At 39.5% G+C, this 26,155-nt stretch overlaps 1 protein-coding gene across 9 annotated transcripts in view; it reads right to left on the bottom strand.

Moving 5' to 3' along the window:
• Window positions 1-26,155, bottom strand: part of dhodh (dihydroorotate dehydrogenase) — a 63,633-nt gene that overhangs the window by 1,729 nt on the left and 35,749 nt on the right. For 5 of the 9 annotated variants that reach the window (XM_062033511.1, XM_062033519.1, XM_062033478.1 and 2 more), the window contains 8 exons: window positions 24,666-24,878; window positions 24,402-24,601; window positions 14,592-14,674; window positions 14,257-14,444; window positions 10,280-10,393; window positions 8,474-8,627; window positions 8,250-8,409; window positions 5,331-5,807 (listed from right to left, as the gene is read on the bottom strand). In XM_062033511.1, coding sequence (XP_061889495.1) covers window positions 5,747-5,807; window positions 8,250-8,409; window positions 8,474-8,627; window positions 10,280-10,393; window positions 14,257-14,444; window positions 14,592-14,674; window positions 24,402-24,601; window positions 24,666-24,878 — 1,173 coding nt within the window. In that variant the 3' untranslated portion in view covers window positions 5,331-5,746. Of the gene's footprint in view, window positions 1-63; window positions 150-5,330; window positions 5,808-8,249; window positions 8,410-8,473; window positions 8,628-10,279; window positions 10,394-14,256; window positions 14,445-14,591; window positions 14,675-24,401; window positions 24,602-24,665; window positions 24,879-26,155 lie in introns of those variants that run through there. The other 4 variants (XM_062033524.1, XM_062033495.1, XR_009823863.1 and 1 more) reach the window with 3 other exon arrangements.

Below are 26,155 nucleotides of genomic sequence, written 5' to 3'. Positions count from 1 at the left end.
TATAGTTCCAAAAATACAGTATTTAAATGTCCTATTATTGCACAATATCAAGGTACCTTTAGGACCAGTTTAATATAAAACACAACTTTGTACAAGATATATAAGTAGAGGGTCGCCTTTCCTTCTCCATCAGTTTGGGAGTCCTTGGCCTGGAAAACATTTAAGATCTATGAAATCAGAATATATACTTCTTCGAGAAAAGCACACACAGTACTGATTGGTGTATTATGCAGTGTGAATGAATATATGAGTCATAATTACAGGCTAATGTATAATACAATTTAAAAAAAAAATTTCTGTCCTATTTCTGCATGATAATGTAACAGAGGTCAGCCAGTGTGGTTGCGGCAGTGAATGTTGGTAATGCTCACTCCCTGATTTCTAAAGATAAGTTTGTGCTGGACATTGAGTTGACAGCTCGGGCTTTTAGCTCGATGCCTATTGCGTTTTCGCAATCTTATCCGCTGGATAGGACCCGGCAGGTTTCACTGAGTAGGGATGTCCGGATATGATATCCATATCGGTCTGATCGCGACTGATGTGTATTTCTGGTCTTGTCATCCTCATCCGGACTGAAGGGTGACACGGCAGTGCGGCTGGATCAAGAGAGACGTCGGAAGCGCTTTACTGAACCAAAAGTTGCTTTATTACAAGCGAGTGTCATTATACAGTACTGCAGTACCTGGAGGAGGTCAAGTAAAAAAAAAAGAGGCACTCCTAACTTGCAGGAGCCGAACCACAGTCTTATATTATTTCTTTCTCTGTCTGGGTGTGTGTTGATTCAGGAGGGTACAACCTGACCATGTAAGGAGATGTTCGTGTGTAAGTGACTGGGAAGACAACAGATGTATAACATAACTTGTAGGTTGACGTTTAAGATAAACACATAGTCTCTCCTCCAGGATAGCGCTATCACTTTTGCATTCTGAAGTCTGAATTGATTGCCTCTTCTCGTGAGAGAGTTAACCCAGTCCACATACGAATGTCCAACTAAAGCTACTTAATTTGTTATGGGCTCAACCATTATTTACTTAAACCTGGTGGTTCGCTTTCTCCAAGTTGAATCTCAACATTCACCATATGTAGAACATAATATGGGTTAATTAATTCACTTCACAACAAAAAACAAGTATTGGATTATATTAGCTTGCATGTAAAATCTCCCGATACAAGCAGTCCTGCAGCGTGGACAGCCAGTTAACTCCAATAAACACACAGGGTTGTGTGTTCTTGTAGTTTAGTCATTTACAAAAAGTAAACATGGTAGGCTCAAGGCTACAAGGAGCTAGCAGCTACACAACAGCCAACCACACAAGCTAATCATACGTCTAGTGTCCTAATTGAAGAATTTGTCAATATAAACAAGTGTCAAATAATTACAGTTTTATTACTTACACATACAGTGGGTAAGGTTGTATTTTTTCCTAATTCCTGTGAGAATCCTGCGTGTGATTTAAGCATTAAGGAGTGGATTAGCTGCAGTGTGCTCAAACAACCACCAGGTATCATAAGTGAGCATGTAATACTGTATCATCTCTATCTCATTGGGACTAATCAGGTCGGTAGGACATTCTTGGGATGGGGCAAAAAACTAACCCAGACCCACTGTACATAGTCTCCAAGGCAGAAACGTAATGGAACGTATCCAGTAACAAACATGTCCGCATCTTTACACTTAACGAGTCATGAGTTTATCTTATTGAATTATTGTGGCCCCTAGGTGTCGCCAAAATACTTAAGACAGCACAAGTCCAGACCAGACACTTGGTAATAAATAGGTTGGTGTTTTTTATACCTATCATTGTTCACTGTTTAAGGATTTTGTAACATTCTACACTACAAAATAATAAAAGTATGTACTATGATTCATGCTATCATATTGGATCAATATTGGTTTCAACCAATACTCAAAAGCTCCAATATTGGTATTGTATTGGAAGTGAAAAATATGTATCGAAACACAGCTACCACAATTATATAGTATTATTATAATCGTAAATAGCTAACACACATACAGTACTGCAGTCAACCATAACTTGGTTGAGTTACATGTAGTCACGTGACTGTAGGAAGAGTTTCCATGAACAGGAACCAGCAGATTCAGACAAATGTAGACATTGCCATGTTCATATGCATTGCCATGGCAACCTACGCCGTCAGGAGAGATCAAAGGAGACCACCCGCCGCTTCTTGGGTGCAACAATGAGGGCCCAGTATGTTTTCCTTCTCAGGTAGGCCACTCAGAATTGTAAACGTTTGCTTCAATCAAGCATACTTTGAAATAAATCAAAGCCGAGTATGAAATTGACATCAGCTTGTATATTAGACGACTTCCAGGATGTTCAGGGGCCGTACTTATCAAGCTTCTTAGAATTACTCCTAAGAAGTCTGCTAAGAGTTGACTTGAGAGTAAATAAATTCTTCCCTGAAAGCTGCACTTAAAAGTTAGTTATCAAGCGTCTTACTCACACTTTCAGCGAAGTGTAGGACTGAATCTTAAGTGTCACACTCAGAGCTGAATTACGACATTACAATGTGCTGTAAATGGAATTTTAGGTGACGTCATTTCTGTGTCCATAGAAATGACCAATCACGGAAGGGAATCCGTTGTCTAAGAATAAAGAAATATCTGGGAAATATTTAAGTGGACAATGGGAGTGTATATTTTGACAATAAACTACAAAATAATACAAAACAAACTAGTCCCCGCCGGCACTCACGCTACCGCTCCCTCTCTTCTATCGCCCACACACTCACTGACGTCACTCACCTCACGGCCACACACATACGCTACTGTCATAACATTTTCTCTCCAATTCATTAATTAGGCAACTAATTTGAAACTGGTGTGGGTGGCTCTATATATACTAGCCCACTGCAGACACATGCAGAAATCAACAAGGAATCGAAAAGTATTAAATCTGTGACAAAAATAATATCCGCTCTGTCTAAACGATACCGTTTGATCAGCTGGTCATCAAAAAAACAAAAAACATTGTTCCGTTCCCTGAACGTTCGCGCACGTCTCTCTCGCCTCAGTGCCATCACCTGCTGGCAACTCCTAACCACTTAAGACACCTCTGAAGGTCTCTTAAATATCGTGGAGAGTAGGAGTGATTCTTAGACTTAAGAACGTTGATAAAAAGCTTTTATTCTTAAGTTTGAGAGTAGGACTAAATTTCGCAAATTCTCAGGACTTAAGTGTAAAATGGCACTCTAAGAAGCTTGATAAGTACGGCCCCTGGTCTTTCTTCCCTTCACCTTCCCAGCTAAGGATGGCCGCCATCAGTTGAAAACATTTTTAATGACAATTCCTCTTTCATAAAGAGGTTCTCCTTTCCCTCAAACTACACACTACAGTATACACATGGGAAAAATAAAATAAAAATCATAATTCTACTACAACCCCTGGCAAAAATGATGTAATAAGCAGACTTGGAGGATGTTCATTCAGTTGTTTCATTTTGTAGAAATATTTGTTGCACAGCAGCTAAGTGAGCACCTAGCGTCTAACAATCTCTGTGAACCCTTTCAGTCCGGTTTCAGGGCAAATCACTGTACGGAGACAGCCCTCGCAAACATTTCTAATGACCTATTGCTAACTATGGATGCTGATGCGTCATCCATGTTGCTGCTACATGATCTTAGCGCTGCTTTTGATACCGTCGATCATAACATTTTATTACAACGTATCAAAATGCTGTATGTCAGACTTAACCTTGTCTTGGTTTAACTCCTATCTTACTGACAGGACGCAGTGCGTCTCCCATAACAATGTAACCTTGGAGTATGTTAAGGTAACGTGCGGAGTTCCACAGAGTTCGGTTCTTGGCCCTCTTCTGCATCGAAGTGACATCATACGCAAATACGGTGTAAGCTTTCACTGTTATGCTGATGACACCCAACTCTACATACTCCGAAAGCTGACCAACACGCCAGATGGTAGTCACCTAGAGGCGTGTCTTAATGAAATTAAACAATGGATGTCCAGCAACTCTTTGCATCTTAACGCTAATAAACGGAAACATTTTGATTATCGGTCCTACTAGACACCGGCACCTATCTAATAATACCACCTTAACATTTGACAACAAAACATTTACACAAAGCGACTCGGTAAAGAATTATCTACGACCGCTCTTGTTTGAGTCACACATTAAGAGTGTTACTAAAACGGCCTTCTTTCATCTCCGTAATATCGCAAAAATGTGTCTCATTTTGTTCACCACCGACGCTGAGATTATTATTCATGTGTTCGTTACGTCTCGATTACTGTAACGTATTATTTTCGGGTTTCCCCGTGTCTAGCATTTAAAGATTACAGTTGGTACAAAATGCGGCAGCTAGACTTTTGACAAGAACAAGAATGTTTGATCATATTACGCCTATACTGTATATACCTTTATATACCTACATACAGTATATACCTATACTGGCTCACCTACACTGGCTTCTTGTGCACTTAAGATGCGACTTTAAGGTTTTACTACTTACGTATAAAATATTCAACGGTCTAGCTCCATCCTATCTTGCTGATTGTATTGTACCATACTGTATGTCCCAGCCAGAAAGCTGCGTTCTAAGAACTCCGGCTTATTAGTGATTCCCAGAGCCCAAAAACAGTCTGCGGGCTATAGAGCGTTTTCTATTCAGGCTCTTGAATGCCCTCCCGGTAACAGTTAGAGATGCTACCTCAGTAGAAGCATTAGAATAAGAAGTATACTATAGCCTTTAAATAGACACCCCTTTTTAGACCAGTTGATCTGCCGTCTCTTTTCTTATCTGCTCTGCCCCACTGTCCTGTGTGGAGAGGTTATCAGGTGACCACAGATGAGGCCGCTAGCTGTTCAAAGTCGGGACCCGGGTTGGACCAATCCTCTGTGCATCAGTTGGAGACGTCTCTACGCTGCTGACTTGTCTCCATTCATGATGATCCCCTGCTAGCCCCACTATGGACTGGACTCTCACATTATTAACCATATCCCCTCAGCATCCATTGCACCGGTTTCCCAGGGTGGGGTCCCCATATCCGCGGTCCCCTCCAATGTTTCTCATTACGCCCATTGGGTTGAGTTTTTTCTTGCCCTGATGCAGGTTCTGTTCCGAGGATGTCGTTGTGGCTTGTACAGCCCTTTGAGACACTTGTGATAAAGCGTTTTATAAATAAACTTTGATTGATAACATATTTTTGTAAGATTTTTTTAAAAATATGTATGTGTATGTGCCAAATCACTGATTAGTCTGGGATCACAATAATTTCTGCACACTGCTAAAAGAATAAACTAAGGCAGCCACGCCGATGAATGAAACATAAAACATGTAGGATCTTGATAGTCCTATCTTTATTATTGAATATGTACAAATGGTGTGACTAAATGAAAACATCAGCAGTCTTGTAATGTACTCTAAATTATACAGCATAACCATAAACACAAGCAGCATAGAAATGTTATTGGGCGCTGTGGTATTAGTGTGTCTATTTGCATGTTCCTACTGTGCCTATAAAGGTTCATTTTCATATGAACATGATATCAGGCAGAATGTCCTGTTATTTACTTACAACAGTATTGCATACCAATGTGTAAAAACAACTAGTAAGTGTGTGTAGAGTTAAAGCACTCTGCTGATTGCTGTTACACTGTAACAAAAGTGACCTAAGCACCTTTAGCATTGTTTGCACTTACGGTAGGTTGAGGACAGAGGTAGGACTTTTTTTTTTTTTAACAATCCATGTCAGAAGGCTTCGCTAGTGTGCTCCTCTGTGGTCTGCTCCGATGGCTTCAGAAACATTACTAAATCCTTGTTCTCTGTAAACAAGTCAAAAACAAAACTGGGATTATATATTTTTTCCCTTCAAAATAAATGACAATGAAACAACTCTCACACACAATATTATGTTGACCTAATGAGAGTCCATTTAGGCATCTTTTTGATTCACTTTTGAGAGAACAGACACTTAAACAAATCATTCTGAAGTCCCGGGTTTTAATGGCATATGATTACTATCCTTCTTTCCATTTATAACTGAACAATCTCACTCCACATCTTTTGTAGTAAAAAAATAAACCAAAACAAAGCAGGCTTTGCCACACATTTTAACACTAGAAGTGCTGCTGACTGTCTGTAGGCTACAGATGTGCGAGCTGTACGTTTAATCATTTAGATTTTTCTACACAGTGGAACCTCGGGATACAGGTGCCTCATCTTACAGCTTTTGCAGGAAAGGAGTTGAGTTATGCTTCACATTGCGAGCAAAAATTCAATTTACGAGCCTTCCTGCTGTAAAGATCTAACCAAAATACCCGGTCTTACGCGCTAGCATTAGCTTATAGCTAGAAACGACATCATTTTGTTTTTCAAACATGGGCACAAAGAAAGTGAGTGCAAAGGACATTGCTAAGAAGACAAACAAATAATCAAAAACATGACCACGCGTGCAGCGGACTTGGCAAAGCAAGCTATTAGTGTTTAAAGCTCTATCGTTGGCCAAATTCATACTGCATACATTTCGGACTATAAGCCGCTACTTGTTCCCTACAGTTTGAACCCTGCAGCTTAAAAACGGGGCGGCTAATATATGGACTTTTTTCTGCTAATTGTTTTGTGTTTAATAGTTTTCTTTAAACCCAAGCAGACGACTGAAATGGTGTATTATTGTTTGTGCTATGGCGCTATCTTTTGGACAAGTTTGCTCACTGCAGGTGCTGCATGTTCAAAATGTACTTCCTGTTTTGCCTTAAAACCATCCATACCGTTTCTGCTCAATGGATTCTTTAATCATCAATCCAAGCAACGCATGTAAGTTTTATTAATACGGTATAACTAAAACAATTCATACTTACTAAACCGTCCCATGTGTGATGTCTGTAGGAGTGATTTCATGCATATTTTTATGTGCTATCGTGATGTAATCAAGCCAGTGTCGTTAGCTAATACGCAAACACGTTTGCGAGTGTCTGTGTTGGTATTAACTTACAATGGCATTCTTTTCATAGTTTCAGTTTCACAAATTCCTCAGTAAATTTACCAAAACGTTACCGTGGACTTATTGACAATAGAGCTGCTCTGCAAGTGGTGCTTTAAAAAAAGACTCGCCAAAGGTGTCAATACCTCAAACTTAGGTAAACATTTAAAGGACAAGACTTCAGACCTGCACAAAGAGTTTAATAAGCGACAAGTAATGTAGTTAACCAGCTCCCCTGCTGTGCACATATACTGTAGATACGTAGATGCGCACACAGCTGGTCTGCCCCTTGCCACTTATTAGCGCAGTCAAAACCGCCCACGTAGCGTAAACTAATTTAAGTGAAATTATTAAATTTCGTGACAAATTCCTTTAATTTGTGTTTTATCTTTAACAATGTGTGTTTTACCTGCTACATGTCTTATCTGTGTAGATTTAGGCATAGTATTGTTGTTAGTATTTGTTTTAAAGCACAGACCAAGAGTGGCAACCGTTAAGTCATGAAGCATTTAATACAATGTCAAAAAAGCTTTCTATTAATTTCTAACAAAATCCTAGATTATGGCAGGCTACATGTTATATGTACAATTGTAAATTGTTCCTTGAGTGCAATAAGAAACATTTTTATTTTGAAAAGTATCAATATACATATTGGTATCGGGACAAGACTTTGTGCAACTCCAATCCAAGCTTTAAAGGGGAAATGCACTTTAAAAAAAAAAAAAAAATTCTGCCTATCATTCACATTCCATGCTATGTTAACATACTGAGCTGGTAAAAGTTAATTTTAGATCTGTGATTCTAAAATTGTGGTACGTGTACCATTAGTGGTACGGGACCTCCATCTAGTGGTACGCCACTTGATTAAAGAACAATGTTTTATTTTCCTATACTCAAACACAGGGTTACAGATCAAACTGTGTGTAATGTGACAGTGACCGAAAATATTGAATATACTTGCTAAATAATGAATACTTAGGCCTACTAAGCTACTGTATTTTAAAAGTAGCAGCCTATATTACGGAAATTACGTTATGTGACATACAGTTGTACTCAGCCTGGTATAAGATGTGCTTTTATGATGATGAGCGGTTCCGAGAATAACAAAAGTTGTTGTGAATGTTTACCCAATGTGATGGCTACCACTCTTGCTGATGTGAACAACACTCCTCCAAGCAGAAAAATCTATGAATATTCATCCCCGCTTCCACTAACGTTAGGACCCAATTGACGGCAGCGACCCATTTGAAGCTGTTATCGGTTATCAGGTCGGAATAATACTCACTTCAGAAGCTGTTCCAATTCCCGCTTTATCTTGATGACCACAGGTGGGCCTTGGTACGCTAAAGCCGTATAAATCTGAACCAGTGATGCGCCAGCACGGATTTTTTCCATTGCGTCCCGTCCACTGGCCACGCCGCCAATTCCAATAATTGCTATTTTACCTAGAAGAACACGACAAACACACATCTGTTTGATGCATCTATAGAGCAGAAATAAAGGGTCTACCTTTGGTGAGGCTGTACATTTCTCGGACTGCATTTGTGGAGATGTCCTTCAGAGGCTGCCCACTAAGTCCACCAGCCTCACCCCTATGAGCATTGTGTAGCGTCTCAGGCCGGGACACAGTAGTGTTGGACACCATTAAGCCATCCACTCCAAGCTGGAAACACAAAAAAACACAAGTGTGTGAGTGGAGGGAGTGACAAACATGCCTCTCTCTAACTTTTATGGACCTCTAATACTAATAATAAATACCGGCCCCCTAAAAAAGGAGGGATGGAAAAATGTTGGCCTCTTCCATTAAGGTTTGTCTTCTGCTCGCTCCGTTGAACAAAGAACACTGCTGTGTACTTTCTAAAACCAACCTGCTCAAGTAGCGCTGAGGTCACAGTAGGTGGAAGGGCGATGTAATTTTACTCCAACTTTGGTTAGCCTGGAACAAGCAACTTAAATGTAGAGTGGAAATTCAATTTACAAACTTAGATGGTTCTAGAGCAGGGTTTGTAAATCGAAAAGTTTGTATAGTGAAGCAAGTTTATCAAACAATGTAAATATGAATAATGGGTTCTAGCATAGACAAAAGTCAATTTTCAGTTAAGGTTATATAAAGTGCTATACAGTACTGTATATCAAACAAACATAACAAGAAGGTGAAAAATTAGCTACAGTATCTCTATATCAACAAGCTAAAACAACAACAGCGGTAAGCCTATCATTCACAATCCTTATGTAAGACAAGTGCACATATGTTTTTCTTTTTTTATGCGTTCTAACTCGTCAATACATGTTAGCAAAAGTCAGCTAACAATGGAGCCAATTGGATTTGCTCTATTCCGCCTGTAAAGCGCCCCCAAAAAAACCTCCATCAAGGTTTTATATACATGCTGTAAATATAAAGGTAATTTTTTAACATTCATAATAACATGTAATATTTACGCTTTTCGGTCATTTTAAGCATACACACTCTGTGCGTACGTGTTGACGCGACAGGGTGAGTGACTCTCAAAAAGATTTACTACACAAACTTGGTAATTGTGAAAAATATAGAAATTTTAACACAAATGTGTTCTGTTAAACCACTAATGGAAACATAATCTAGCCAATGGTGTTCTTGTTATGATGTTTGATTTAAACAATTTAACTGAGAGCAAGTAGCAAACAGCACCTATAAAGCTAGAAAGTTGCTTTTTGAAATGACTATAGTTTTGTGTCATGTCTGTTATCAACAAAATTAAACAACTGAAAGAACATTCTCTGAGACTTGTAATTCCATCATTTTTGCCACAAAGTAAAATCTCTAAACTAAGTTTTATTCAAAAAATTAAATCAAATAGACACAAGTTATACTTCCTGGGAAAAAAAACCCATTAAATATTGTTCTGGCTATTTCAGAACCATATTATTTTCATTTCAGTATTTGACAATGTTTATCTTATTCCGTTTATCATTATACTGTTTATTCTTACATCTCTACTACAAACAAATCAAGCACAAAATAAATGTTTTGTTTACATTAATGTTTTTAAAATTGTCTGTTCAAATGACCCAAATTGCAAGTGAATTCCCATGATTTACCATTAATTCATAAGAACTGTGTACCTTTAAAAAAGTTTACCTACTAAAGTTAGCTATCCTTTTAATTATAGCTCGGTGCTATTAAAAGTGGTGGCCTGAGGGCAAAATCTGTTTCACTTCCTTTGAAACGTTTGCTGCCCTGTATTTTGCCTTAAAAACCAGGAGTGAGTTCTGGGTCAGTTTTCATTAGGCTGTGGTTGAGATTTTAGGGTATGGGATTAAAATCAAATTTCTTACCTTAGTCACAACATCAGCAATGTCCTTTTTGTCCTGGGTGGTGAGGTCAGGAGCAATCTTGACCAGGACAGGAGGCTTGTGTTCTCCCTGCAGACCATCCCGCTCCTTCAACACCTGCAATTACATGACAAAGTGTGTTACTTCAGTGGTACTTCAATTTTCGTAGGATTTGTTTTCGTCCAAAATGATTGCCCAAATATGTCTGGGCTTTTGTCTCGGTTATTGTACCGCGAAAAGAGCCAAAACAAAGAATCCCAGGCAACTCCGGGACTTTAAAGAATGGATAGTGGGTTTTTTTTAAGAGACATATTCCAGCCAGAGAATACTTTAGTAGTTGTTATTATGTGTGTGGTTTATTTATTCATTCAAATTAGAGATGTCCATTAATGGCTTTTTTGCCAATATCCGATATTCCTATATTGTCCAACTCTTAATTACCGATTCCGATATCAACCAATACCGATATATACAGTCGTGGAATTAACACATTGTTATGCCTAATTTTGTTGTGATGCCCCGCTGGATGCATTAAACAATGTAACAAGGTTTTCCAAATTAAATCAACTCAAGTTATGGAAAAAAATGCCAACATGGCACTGCCATATTTATTATTGAAGTCACAAAGTGCTTTTTTTTTTAAAACATGCCTCAAAACAGCACCTTAGAATTTGGGAAATGCTCTCCCTGAGAGAGCATGAGGAGGTTGAGGTGGGCGGGGTTGGAGGGTGCGGGGGGGTTGAGGTGTGGTGGGTAGGGGGTAGCGGGGGGTGTATATTGTAGCGTCCCGGAAGAGTTAGTCTGGCAAGGGGTTCTGGGTATTTGTTCTGTTGTGTTTATGTTGTGTTACGGTGCGGATGTTCTGCCGAAATGTGTTTGTCATTCTTGTTTGGTGTGGGTTCACAGTGTGGCGCATATTTGTAACAGTGTTAAAGTTGTTTATACGGTCACCCTCAGTGTGACCTGTATGGCTGTTGACCAAGTATACTTGCATTCACTTGTGTGTGTGTGAAAAGCCGTAGATATTATGTGATTGGGCCGGCACGCAAAGGCAGTGCCTTTAAGGCACGCCCCCAATATTGTTGTCTGGGTGGAAATCGGGAGAAATTCGGGAGAATGGTTGCCCCGGAAGATTTTCGAGAGGGGCACTGAAATTCGGGTTGTCTCCGGGAAAATCGGGAAGGTTGGCAAGTATGACTGGGAGACGCAACTGCTCTGTCCTTCTCACTACGTTCGTGTACCACTCCGTACTGCTGCGTTTTAAAAAGTCATAAATTTAACTTTTTGAAACCGATAATTTCCGATATTACATTTTATAGCATTTATCAGCCGATAATATCTGCAGTCCGATATTATCGGACATCTCTAATTAAAATTGTTGAAAAAAAGTGAATAAAAATGCAATTTGACAAAAAATCAAGGACTGACTTGCGCTCGCCTGCCAGCTTAAATGCTAACATGAAAACAAGAGTCATTAGGTCTTTCCCCATTAATAAAGGACATACCCAAATATAAATGAATATAAACACATTACACAACACAAAACACAAAAAAGATGTGCTGGTTTTGCACAAGGCAGCCCCACGTCGAAAACAGTCAGTGACTGAAATTATAAAGATAATTTCTATAGTCCAGAACGGTTCTCATATTGCACAGGTATGTTTGGAGTACACGGAACATAGTGCGCGGAGGTCTGCGCATACTCAAAGCGGATGTCCGCCGCACTCGGGCCACACAAAACACTGCTCTGCGTGTATCTTTTACGTCGATTTGCATTTTGCCACCACAACTTACCATAGAATCAAAATCAGGTCAGTTTATAAATGAAATGTTTTCCACGACTCAGCTCTGAGACAATTTACGACGGTTGATGTGCCTGTTTGAACGAGCGGCAACATTTAGTACTCGTCGAGAATACTCCTCTTCCTCGTCTCTTGTGGCATTTAATGGCTGTATATACCACCGACCGTCTCTTTAGTTCAATGCTTTGCAAAACAAGCAGATAAAGCAGCTCCACTTCCTCGTCATCAGTGCAGGGTGCAATGACAGCCAAATGTAAACAACACGCAGGGATTGTGGGAAATGCAGTGTTTCGTGGAGCAAAGTATGAAGGTAGCTTCTATTAAAGTACCAGTAGAGTGGAAAAACAAGTTGACTTTATAGGCTTAATTTTGTTTCATTGTATCCATTAAACCATATCCAATCGTATTTACAATCCGCAAAGTATGTGAAAACACTGTTTAAACATCACAAAATGCCACAAATTCAATCAGCCATTTTGAATATTCCGCTCCAAATACCTTCAGCTATTTCCGGAGATTGACGTCGCTGGAGTAACGCGTCTGCACTCTGACCATGTTATCAGGTCATTCATACTGGAAATAACCAAAAATTAGAGAGAGATGTGCTGTCTATCATTCACAATCCCCATATAAGACACAAACACACGTTTTTCTTTTTTATGCATTCTAAGTCGTAAATACACAAATACAGAAAAAGACCGCTAACAATGTAGTCAATGTGGGCTCTCTATTTCGCCCACAAAATCCTCTAAATAACCATCCAAAACCCGCCAATAATACTCTTTATTTATACATATTGTGACCTGAATATCAATCAAATATTAGCAATGTTGTTATTATAAGCGCTAAAGCAGACAAACTATTTGTTAGCGGCGCAATGATACAAACAGCTAAGTAGCCCTGTGTTGCTTTTACTGTGAGCTGGCAGCGATGTCCTGCTGCTCCCGCATCATCGCATCTCGGCTCTCTTGTCAGAATAATTGTATCTAAATTATCACAAAACTTTGTGGTTCCATGAGTTCCCGGCGAGCAGACAAAAGCTGTCTTTGATCTTACCAAGCAAAAGGCTTGTGAAACTCCACTGGGTAGGACGGGAAGCGACATAAAGGTGTCGGTTTCTTTGATCTATTGTAATCCACAGGAAGATCTTGTCTTGACCGGAGATCTACAAAGCAGAGAGGAAGCAGGACCTGACGCAAGCTCCAGGCATCTTTTCTTTTAACTGTTTTGTGACCGAGGGCAACGGCTGTTTACGACCCCCTCTCCCCTTAGAAACAACTGTTGCCATGTAATCAGGGAATGTCCAAATAAAAGAGGAGGCGTGCAATCTTTTCGTCAGAGCGTGGGACGACACTGTACAAGGGTACAGGTCTACGCGCTCTCCTCATTGAGCTAAATTGAAACCGATCTCTGTTTAATTCCTTGCTTCTTGTCTGTTTAATAGATGTCATCGGTGTTTGAACCTGACACCTCTCATCTGGATAATAGGAGGATTTAGAAGTTGTTCATCTGTGACATTCAATTCATACACAGAGATGGAGACAAACACACACAACCGTAGACAGCGTCTGCAGGGAGACTATTCCTTGTTAACCCTTTGTGCGCATCATGATTAATTGTTCATCTAAACGGGAAGATATGGACATCCTATCAGTCATCATCGAAGTAAGAGAAGACATTGTACAGTAAGCTATGAATTTATTATATTTGTAGCTTGTATTTTTTGTTTAGCACTTAGCAATACTGCTACATGATGCTATAGTGTTTCTCTAGAGCTGGATTTGTTAAGCAGAGTTTCTAAAACTTGTAGATCATCCTCCCTATGTTCAGGCTCAAAAATATAAGGTTATTAATCGTTATTGTCTTTCACAAAGTCTGCATGATTTGCATTGTTGTTGGTGGGGAAGGGATCTGCGGTTCCTACCTCTACATCACGCGATCATGCAACTAGCTTGCTCATTATCTCTCAAAATGGCTCGGGAATCTCCGTGAGATTAATACAATTTTGATCATATCTATTTAGCTGCAAACTTTGGAAGTTTTCTGGTGTCAGATGATAATACCTTCAATATCGAGGCCCCTTGTTTCTCCAACTCTACTGGTACTTTAAATAGGATCGTGATATGAATTTATACAGTAATGTGCTGCATCTAGTCAATTCATTGTGAATAAACATACCGTACGCAGGAGCTGGCTGAGCTCTGCTTTGCCTTGTAAGTTGCGAAGACCTGGCGTATTGGGACTGCTGACATTTACCACCAGGTAGTCAGCCAGCGGGCCCAGCACTCTCACCCCTTCCGAATAATCTGCCTTTGCATCCTGGGACAGCTTGTTCTTTCCCAGGTTGATGCCCAGGGGAAGGCCAGCTTTAAGCACACACAGAAGAGACAGAACAACACAACCAGACTGCGTCATCAGACACAACTAGGACACAGACTGTTAACGAGGTCAAAGTTGATTTACTGTGAAATTCAACGTTTCTTCGACAAAAGAAACGGAACAAGTAAGCAAACCTTTTGTTTGCTCCTGTTGAGCGGCCTCACGCACTTTTAGCCTCTGCTGTGCTTCGAGCAGACCACAGCTGTTGAAGCCATATCTAGAGAGGAGAACACATTAATTAATTGTACAACATACATACTACACAACTCTAACTACTATCAATACAAACCTACAATAATAATTATGTAGCTAATTGGTTCCGAGACAACGAAACCAATTTTTTAAAATGTACAGTACATGGCGAGTCTTGACATAGACCTTAAAACATGACTTGCATTAACAACCTAGCAGTGGTTGATTCTCAAACTGGTGGGTCACAACTAGACTCATCGACCTGTTTTTGCCTGACAAAAAAAAAAATAGAAAAAACCCTTGCGCTTTAGTTAGGAAATACATTTTTATGTGTTACAGGAGGTGGCGATAACGCTGTGGAGCTATTTTGAAACCTGCTTTCAAAGAAAAAGACCAACGAAGTTTGTTATTCAAGTTAATTGAGCATTAAATATATCAATATGAAATATGGTTTGTTCTACAGTGAGGAGAAACAAAAACAATTAAAGCTGCAAGCAGCATTGGTCGGGTCCGCCTTCTGGCAGGTGCTAGTCCTAGGTGTCCAATACTTTAGTCCAGTGGTAGTCCTGAGTGAGACCTACATAGAGGTTTTTGTTTCGTGTCTCTACGATATTGGTACTGGGAGTTAGAGGAAGTTGTGTCTGAGTTCACATTGTCATTATAGGGTATTGTGTGTATTGAGGCCAAAGAAGGTCTAATTGCATTTTCGTTGTCATTTTTGGCACCGTAGCAACTTTAGCGCTGCGGGTCTTTGAAGGCTCGTAAAATCAAAACGGTAGCACTAATCTCAACGCCGTCGTCAACTTTTAATCAGAAGGGTTCAATCTCTGTCCTGTAGCAGTTTGAAGCCGAAACGACAAACGCGCTCAGAGGAGATAATGTTTGATGTTTGGTGACCGTTTGGTACAAAAATGTTGTTTTGAAATGGAGATAACAAACTTCCTGTTGATTTTTGCTGAAGGATGTCAATGTATGAAATGTAGGTCTAGGCGAGACCTACATTTGAGGTATTGGTTTCATGTCTCTAAGACGTTCCTACCGGAAGTTATAAGCAGTTTTGTCTGAGTTTTCCTCAAAAAAGCAGATTTTTCTCAGTTTTATGTAAAAATTGCTCAAGGGCACAATTTTGATTTTCGGGGTTCGGTTATTTTTTGAGATCGCAATTTCTACCAGTCCCAATGTGTGTGCGAAGTTTGGTGAGTTTTGAAGTGTTTTAAGGGGGTCAAATTAGAGGTCAAAGACGTAAAAAGCAGTTTTTTTAGTACAAATTTGTCTTGAAGGGGAAATTGCCAACTTCCTGTTGGTTTTTGCCCGAGGATGTAAAATTATGAGTTGTAGGTCTAAGTCAGACCTACATACAGGTTTTTGTTTCATGTCTCTACGACCTTCCTAGTGGGAGTTACAGGCAGTTTGGTTTTTTTTTTTCCTAGGGGGCGCTAGAGCGCAATTTTTATTTTTGGGGGTTGGTTTTGTTAATAACTTGCAATTTTCGCAGGTCCTGACTTGTGTGTCAAATTTGGTGAGTTTTGGAGCATGTTAAGTGGGTCAAATTAGCGTTCTTTGTGGGGTCGGTATAATAATAATAATAATAATTAAAGCTGCAAGCAGCATTGGTCGGGTCCGCCTTCTGGCAGGTGCTAGTCCTAGGTGTCCAATACTTTTGTCCAGTGGTAGTCCTGAGTGAGACCTACATAGAGGTTTTGGTTTCGTGTCTCTACGATATTGGTACTGGGAGTTAGAGGAAGTTGTGTCTGAGTTCACATTGTCATTATAGGCTATTGTGTGTATTGAGGCCAAAGAAGGTCTAATCGCAGTTTCGTTGTCATTTTTGGCACCGTAGCAGCATCAGTGCTGCGGGTCTTTGAAGGCTCGTAAAATCAAAACGGTAGCACTTAATCATTATCCGTACGCATCTTTTAATCAGAAGGGTTCAATCTCTCTCCTGTAGCAGTTTGAAGCCGAAACGACAAACGCGCTCAGAGGAGATAATGTTTGATGTTTGGTGACCGTTTGGTACAAAAATGTTGTTTTGAAATGGAGATTACAAACTTCCTGTTGATTTTCGCTGAAGGATGTCAATCTATGAAATGTAGGTCTAGACAAGACCTACATAGAGGTATTTGTTTCATGTCTCTACGACGTTCCTACCGGAAGTTACAAGCAGTTTTGTCAGAGTTTTCCTCTGAGGAGCAGTTTTTTCTCTTTTTTTTTCAAAAATTATGTAGAGCACAATTTTGAGTTTTGGGATTCGGTTTTTTTTTTAGATCGCAGTTTCCACCAGTCCCAATGTGTGTGAGAAGTTTGGTGAGTTTTGAAGTATTTTAAGGGGGTCAAATTAGAGGTCAAAAATCAAAAATGAGTGTTTTTAGTCATTTTTTGTCTTGAAGGGGAAATTGCCAACTTCCTGTTGGTTTTCGCCCGAAGAAGTGAAATTATGAATTGTAGGTCTAACTGAGACCTACATACAGGTTTTGGTTTCATGTCTCTACGACCTTCCTAGTGGGAGTTATAGGCAGTTTTCTACCTAGGGGGCGCTAGAGAGCAAGTGTATTTTTTTGGGTTTGGTTTTTTGACTAAAGTCTGCTGGCACACTTTTTGGATGTGTGTAAAAAATTTGGTGAGTTTTGAGGCATGTTAAGGGGGGCGTAGTAGTGCGCAAAGCTGCGGAAGAATAATAATAATTAAAGCTGCAAGCAGCATTGGTCGGGTCCGCCTTCTGGCAGGTGCTAGTCCTAGGTGTCCAATACTTTAGTCCAGTGGTAGTCCTGAGTGAGACCTACATAGAGGTTTTTGTTTCGTGTCTCTACGATATTGGTACTGGGAGTTAGAGGAAGTTGTGTCTGTGTTTTTTTCCTAGGTGCTGCGGCACAGTGGTTGTTTTCTTTGAAGGTGCGTAAAATCACAGCAGCGGATCCATTTCACATTGTCATTATAGGCTATTGTGTGTATTGAGGCCAAAGAAGGTCTAATCGCAGTTTCGTTGTCATTTTTGGCACCGTAGCAACTTTAGTGCTGCGGGTCTTTGAAGGCTCGTAAAATCAAAACGGTAGCACTAAATAAAAATCCGTACGCATCTTTTAATCAGAAGGGTTCAATCTCTCTCCTGTAGCAGTTTGAAGCCGAAACGACAAACGGGCTCAGAGGAGATAATGTTTGATGTTTGGTGACCGTTTGGTACAAAAATGTTGTTTTGAAATGGAGATAACAAACTTCCTGTTGATTTTTGCTGAAGGGTGTCAATGTATGAAATGTAGGTCTAAATGAGACCTACGTAGAGGTATTTGTTTCATGTCTCTACGACGTTCCTACCGGAAGTTATAAGCAGTTTTGTCCGATTTTTCCTCTGAGGAGCAGTTTTTTCTCTTTTTTTTCAAAAAATTATGTAGAGCACAATTTTGAGTTTTGGGATTCGGTTTTTTTTTAGATCACAGTTTCCACCAGTCCCGATGTGTGTGAGAATTTTGGTGAGTTTTGAAGTATTTTAAGGGGGTCAAATTACAGCTCAAAAATAAAAAATGAGTGTTTTTAGTCATTTTTTGTCTTGAAGGGGAAATTGCCAACTTCCTGTTGGTTTTCGCCCGAAGAAGTGAAATTATGAATTGTAGGTCTAACTGAGACCTACATACAGGTTTTTGTTTCATGTCTCTACGACCTTCCTAGTGGGAGTTAGAGGCATTTTTCTTCCTAGGGGGCGCTAGAGAGCAATGTTGATTTTTGGTATTTTTTTTTACCATTAAAGTGTGCTGTACCCGGGGTTTAATGTGTATGTCAAATTTGGTGAGTTTTGAAGCATGTTAAGGGGGGCAAAGTAGTGCGCGACGGTGCGGAATAATAATAAAGAATAATAAAACATTACAATTTCAATAGGGTCCTTTCGTCCCATTGCAAAAGGACTCCCTTTGGGATTCCTTTTGAAAAGGTCCTGTGCGGACCCTAATAATAATAATAAAACCTTACAATTTCAATAGGGTCCTTTCGTCCCATTGCAAAAGGACTCCCTTTGGGATTCCTTTTGAAAAGGTCCTGTGCGGACCCTAACTAGGTGTCCAATACTTTTGTCCAGTGGTAGTCCTGAGTGAGACCTACATAGAGGCTTTTGTTTCGTGTCTCTACGATATTGGTACTGGGAGTTAGAGGAAGTTGTGTCTGAGTTCACATTGTCATTATAGGCTATTGTGTGTATTGAGGCCAAAGAAGGTCTAATTGCAGTTTCGTTGTCATTTTTGGCACCGTAGCAGCATCAGTGCTGCGGGTCTTTGAAGGCTCGTAAAATCAAAACGGTAGCACTAAATAAAACGCCGTCGTCAACTTTTAATCAGAAGGGTTCAATCTCTCTCCTGTAGCAGTTTGAAGCCGAAACGACAAACGCGCTCAGAGGAGATAATGTTTGATGTTTGGTGACCGTTTGGTACAAAAATGTTGTTTTGAAATGGAGATAACAAACTTCCTGTTGATTTTTGCTGAAGGGTGTCAATGTATGAAATGTAGGTCTAAATGAGACCTACATAGAGGTATTTTTTTCATGTCTCTACGACGTTCCTACCGGAAGTTACAAGCAGTTTTGTCAGAGTTTTCCTCTGAGGAGCAGTTTTTTGTCAGTTTTATAAAAAAATTGCTGTAGAGCACAATTTTGAGTTTTGGGGTTCGGTTTTTTTTTGAGATCGCAATTTCTACCAGTCCCAATGTGTGTGCGAAGTTTGGTGAGTTTTGAAGTATTTTAAGGGGGTCAAATTAGAGGTCAAAGATGTAAAAAACAGTGTTTTTAGTACATTTTTGTCAAAAAAGGTAAATTGCCAATTTCCTGTTGATTTTCGCCCGAGAATGTGTCATTATGAGTTGTAGGTCTAGAGCAGACCTACATACAGGTTTTTGTTTCATGTCTCTACGACCTTCCTAGTGGGAGTTAGAGGCAGTCTGTTTTTTTTTTTTCCTAGGGGGCGCTAGAGCTCAATTTTGTGTTTTGGGGTTAGGTTTTTATATTAAAGTCTGCTGGCACACTTTTTGGATGTGTGTAAAAAATTTGGTGAGTTTTGAAGTATGTTAAGGGGGTCTAAGTAGTGCGCAAAGCTGCGGAATAATAATAATAATAATAATAAAGAATAATAATAAAACCTTACAATTTCAATAGGGTCCTTTCGTCCCATTGCAAAAGGACTCCCTTTGGGATTCCTTTTGAAAAGGTCCTGTGCGGACCCTAATAATAAACATTACAAATACAATAGGTTCCTTTGTAACCAGTACAAAGGACTCCCTGAGGGAGTCCTTTGTACAGGGTACAGGGCGGACCCTAAAAACCTCAAAGTGTCCAGCGAAGTATTGGCAAAGTGGACACATGCTGAACAAGAAAGTCACAGAAATAAGCCTCTATCAGTTCCCCAGCTGTCAACAGTCTCGTTTTTGCCAATAAACAGTAACTACTAGGGATGGCATGATATATATATATATATATATATATATATATATATATATATATATATATATACAGTGGGGCAAAAAAGTATTTAGTCAGCCACCCATTGATTGTCAATGGGTGGCTGACTAAATACTTTTTTGCCCCACTGTATATATATATATACACTAGGGATGTCCGATAATGGCTTTTTGCCGATATCCGATATTCCGATATTGTCCAACTCTTTAATTACCGATACCGATATCAACCGATATATGCAGTCGTGGAATTAACACATTATGCCTAATTTGGACAACCATGTATGGTGAAGATAAGGTACTTTTTAAAAATAATAATAAAATAAGATAACTAAATTAAAAACATTTTCTTGAATAAAAAAGAAAGTAAAACAATATAAAAACAGTTACATAGAAACTAGTAATTAATGAAAATGAGTAAAATTAACTGTTAAAGGTTAGTACTATTAGTGGACCAGCAGCACGCACAATCATGTGTGCTTACAGACTGTATCCCTTGCAGACTGTATTGATATATATTGATATATAATGTAGGAACCAGAATATTGATAACAGAAATAAATGGGGGGAGGGAGGTTTTTTTGGGTTAGTGCACTAATTGTAAGTGTATCTTGTGTTTTTTATGTTGATTTAATAAAAAAAAAAAAAAAAACGATACCGATAATTTCCGATATTACATTTTAACGCATTTATCGGACATCCCTAATATATACATAAAAAAGTGTGTATGTTTTTTGTATCATGTTTTTGTGTTACTAATAGGGATGTAACGGTATGAACATTTCATATCATGGTATTGTGACCAAAATGATCACGATCAATATTATTACCGTGGTATTGTTGAATGTGCTCAAACAGTACTATTTATCGTTTAGGACTTTGTCAAATGACATGAAACTACGTGGAAATCACAAAGATTATAATTTATCTATAAACCTAAGGCTTAGGTCAGGTTGATTAGACAAAAAGTACTAAGCAAATTAATGCATAAGAAGGGACGAAAAATAGATTTACATACAATTATGTTGTGCTAAAATGAATAAACTAAATTAATGACTTTTTTAAACTAAACTTTAAATAAAATTAAAGCACAAATGAAAATACAGCTTCGCCACTTCAGTCATAATTTTGGTGCTTAAGAAATGTTATCACTTTAGCTTCAGACTTCTTCCATTTGTTTGATATTGTGGTGAAAAACGGTGTACCGCTGTTTGGCGGCCGTCTACAGTGCGCTCATGGCCCAACAATGGGCTCTATGGTTAAGAAACACTAAGCTATTTGGTTTTCTGGGGTATTAAAAAAAAAAAAAAGTACTCCAAACTGAACATTGCGTCACAAAACCTTAATACAATCCAAACGGTGGATTTTGTGAACTGATATACTAGCATACTTGACAACCTTTTGCATAATTTTCCCATTGGAGATATTTGTGATGAAAAAGCTGCAACCTAAGGCGATTACTAAGATACCAGTATTAAAACAGGCAGTCAGAGGAAAAGTGTAATTTATTTATTTCAATATTTTGGATTGCACTTTTTGTTTTACTTAAGAGTTGAACTGGACATGTTTGGACTTTTTTTTTTTAAAGATGTTTCACATCTTATCCAGTTGCTCTTATTCAACTTTTGAGATATTTAATGTAGTAAAACACCTTTACTGACACATTTTGTTCAAATAATTTGCAGTTTGTGGATAAAAACATATTGCTCCTGAAATGCTCATTGAACTTGTTTTTTTCTGGCACTTTGTGTTTTTTTGCACAGCTTCGAATTCAAACTCCACCGACTTTCCAGAACTGCACTTCTTTCAGAAGTTTGAGTTGAAAATGTCGACAATTGGGGTCGCCGCTTGTCATTAAATGATGACAGTGGGTCCCCCAGCCTAACAAGTTGGAAACTACTGTTTATAGCACTGCAATATTCCTGCAAAGCATGTTAGCCTTATCACTATGTGGAAGATATACAGCCATGTGCATTGAAATTAAACCGGATAAGCACATTAAATGGTTTGAATGCTAGAAAAAGAAACAAATATTTAAATCAAAATATTTAAATCAAAATATTCAAATCCGCTCACAAAGCTGAGAGCTTATTTGCAGTTGAATGCAAATGCAAATACATTGTTTGAGTAACGAATCTAAGCAAAACAAAGCTCCTAGACTCTACTGGAGTTGGAGGGATTATCCATGAGCCTTGTGTAAAAAACAACAACATTATCATCTTTAGTGGGTTTCATTTATTTTAATGCTAATTTAAAACCTAATGTGACTTGTTGGCGTTAGGCTTTTGGGAGAAGCCCAGCAAAATGGAAACGCTCAAATGAAACCTGCTGTGGTATTATGGGAACAGTACAGAGAGCATTAAGGGAAATCACTTAAAATGTTATGTCATACCTTGTAGTCAGATATGATTTCGAAACATGACAATACTGTGATGATGTGGTTTAAGGACTTAAAAACATTGTCAGGATTTTAATGTTTTTTGCAAGTTAAAATCCGGAAAGTATTCACAGCGCTTTACTTTTTCCACTTGTTATGTTACAGCCTTATTCCAAAATGTAATACAATATTCTACAGACAATACTTCATAATGACAATGTGAAAAGTTTTTTTTTTTTAAATGTATGCAAATTTATTAAAAACAAAAAAATAAAACAAAACATGTGTACATAAGTATTCACAGCATTTGCTCAATACTTTGCTGCTGCACCTTTGACAGCAATTACAACCATTGCTGCATTCATCTTTCTCTCTAGCCCAGGGGTCGGCAACCTTTACCACTCAAAGAGCCATTTTGACAAGTTTCACAAATTAAAGAAAACAACGGGAGCCACATAACTTTTTCGAAAATTTTAAATGAAATAACACTGCATACAAAGCTTTTTTTGGTTTTTGCTATGTTTTAACCAGGGGTCTCAAACACACGCCCCGGCCCGCACCTTATTATGACAACCTAATGTTAACGCGGCCCGCGAGGTTTATATGAATGGCGATTGACAGCGTCATACTTGCCAACGTTCCCAATTTTACAGGGAGACTCCTGAAGGTGCAGGACTTGATAGCACTGCTTTTAGCACCCTCTACAGTCTGCAAATATAGCGCACCTGCTCGGTCACACATGTTGAATGCAGCTTCTGTTTCCACACGTCAGTGACAGCAAGGCATAGTTGGTCAACAGCCACACAGTTTACACTGACGGTGGCCGTAGAAAAAAACTTTTAACACTGTTACGTTACCAATAGGCACCACACTAAAAAAGAATGACAAACACAACATTTTTTACTAAGAAATAGCTTTCGTCCGGCCACAATACCATACCGCTGGAGTGGTGCTGCAAAGACGAATGGGCGACACTGGCCAAAGATAGGTGTGCCAAGCTTGTAGCATCGTATTCAGAAAGACTTGGGGTAAAAGTGTTTGATTGTGAGGCATTAAAAGCCACAAAATGCAACGGGTCCATCAGACCCACAAACGCTGGCTGAGTAACAACAATATGAACGTTGCACGGAAAATTTCTCTGCCAATTTCTGCATCCCACAGGGATTCTTCTTTTGTGTTTCTGCACCTGCAGTTCCCACACAAGGTTGCAACATTGTTTGCAACACTGTCTGCTCTCATTTTCTCACACATTTGACCCTCTGATGTTCTGTGTACCTACACTCTGTCCTCCTCCTGTCTAGGCCTGCTGTGTGTGTGTGTGTTTTGTGTGTGGTACACAGAACATCAATTTCCACACTTCTATTAGCCCCGGGTCCAGTGGACCCGGGCATCTTATATGTAATAGAAATGTGTAGGGGGGTGTATGGTGTGTGGTCATTAAATATGTATTCTGATGTATGTTCTTCACAGAAAATGAGCCAAAGTCAGTGAGTCTCAGTTTGAAAAATTAATTAATTGTATCATTTTTCTTTTAATAAAAAATGAAAACAGGTCCCACAGACCTGAACACCACACAAGGGTTAAATGTTGGTCATTATAGTGGTACTTGAAGAACAAAGTTTTTTTGAGGTGGTGGAGAACCACTGGTCTAGACCAGGGTGCCCAAACTTTTAGCCTCCAATGGCCAAAGTAAAAATGGGGCTGCGATTTTAAGCGTACAGCAGCAACATAAATGAGAAGTTTAGACCCATACCGCCATAGGTAAGGTAGTGAAGATCATCACGTTTGATCGATGGCAACTCGTTAGCCACGCAAGCATGCTATTCATTGTTGTGAGCTTGAAAGATGTCAGAATGAATATGTTTCACATTTGGGAAACAAAATCGACTCTGCGGGCCCCTGGTCTAGTCACGGCCATCGGATAGCATCACGGGAAAGTGACTACCTGTTGATGATGGCTTGGTCTTCTGCCAGTCGAAACACGCGCGGTTTGGGATTCCCCTCTTGTGGTTTTGGCGTGATGGTTCCGACTTCGACGAAGCCAAAGCCCATCTTGTACAATCCATCCACGGCCTCGCCATGCTTATCGAAGCCCGCCGCGATCCCAACGGGGTTTTTGAACTTCAGGCCCAGGACGTTTACCTCCTATAGACACCAGAACGGGGTTACAGAGCACGCCGTATTCTCTAGAAGTGTTGTATTCACTTACGAGTGACTCTGGGTCCTGGTAGCGGTTGAGAGGCACCAGACCCAGGCCGATCATTTTCACCCCTAAGACGTGGGCGGTCTCTGGCCCCACAGCCCTCTGTAGCAGCGGCATCAGCTGGTTGGCATAGAAACCTTCATCTCCCACCGCCGTGAGGTACGAGGCAAAGAGGAGGCTGCCTGAGCCGATGACCTTCACCGCATCTTTAAGCTGCTTCTGTCCAGAGAAAAGATGTGAGTGTACTACACAGCAAGAGGTTGTAATTCAGCATGTTGTATACTGAAGGTGGTCTAATACAGGTCAGGGCCGATAACACATTTTGCCGGACGATATATTGACCAACAAATTATTGCCGATGAACGATATTATTGTCAACATTATTTTGAGGCCAAATTAACCACTGATATAATGATAATACATTATAATATTGCAAGTACCATATTTTCTGGACTAAAAGGCGCACTTAAAATCTTTTTTTTCTTCTCAAAACTCGACAGTGCACCTTATAACCCGGTGCGCCTAGTGTACAGAATAATTCTGGTTTTGCTTACCGACCTTGAAGCAAATTTATTTGGTACATGGTGTAATGATAAGTGTGACGAGTAGATGGCAGTCAAACATAAGAGATACGTGTAGACTGCAATATGATGGCAATATAACTCAAGTAAACAACACCAAAACTTTTATACGTTCCATTGAAAATATAGAACATTACACACGGCGCTCAAAAATCTATCAAAATGTTTCAGTACGACTTTGGTAAGCTATGAAGCCGCACCGCTTGATGGATTATTGGCGCATTAAACATACGAATATTATTATGGTGTGTGTATAAGGTAAGACATATTGTCTGGCGTTTTGTTTTGCAATAATATGCAAAAGCAACATTTTTTACCTTCTGATATGTACTTGGGATCTGCATGAATCTTGAAAAATTGCGCGTGTCTGCTTTTCTAGTCCGTGCTGACACCGTAGTCGATAAGCTTCTTCTTTTTCTATATCTTCTTGTTATGGGACATTCATCCTCCGCTGTTGCCATTTCTAATATAAAGTAGTGTAAAGTTCTTACACATATCTGTCAGTAAACTCGCCATGAAAGCGCTAAAAACATACCGGTATAGTGAGTTTACATTATTCACTCAAGGAACTTTAGTTATTAGAGAGTTCCGGTCGGACGGTTTTTCAGGGGATACATTTCCGGTGTCGTTGTTTCCGGATGAGGAGATGTGTGCTCCGTTATTGATTTAAGTAATGTCTGAATGTCATTAAAACAGTTAGCTCCATCTTTTGACACTTCTTCCACTCCCATCCTTGCACGCTACACCGCTACAACAAAGATGACGGGGGGAAGAAGCCGCCGAAGGTGAGCCACGTAAATAAGACCGCCCACAAAACGGCGCATACGGAAGAGACTGTCAGAAAGCGGCTTGAAGATGATCTGTTAAACATAATCTATGCAACGCTTTGATCAAAGAACTACCATTACATGTTAT

The sequence above is a fragment of the Entelurus aequoreus genome, linkage group LG02, assembly GCF_033978785.1.
Source record: "Entelurus aequoreus isolate RoL-2023_Sb linkage group LG02, RoL_Eaeq_v1.1, whole genome shotgun sequence".
Classification (NCBI taxonomy): Eukaryota; Metazoa; Chordata; class Actinopteri; order Syngnathiformes; family Syngnathidae; genus Entelurus; species Entelurus aequoreus.
This window is presented reverse-complemented; position numbering and strand designations above follow the sequence as displayed.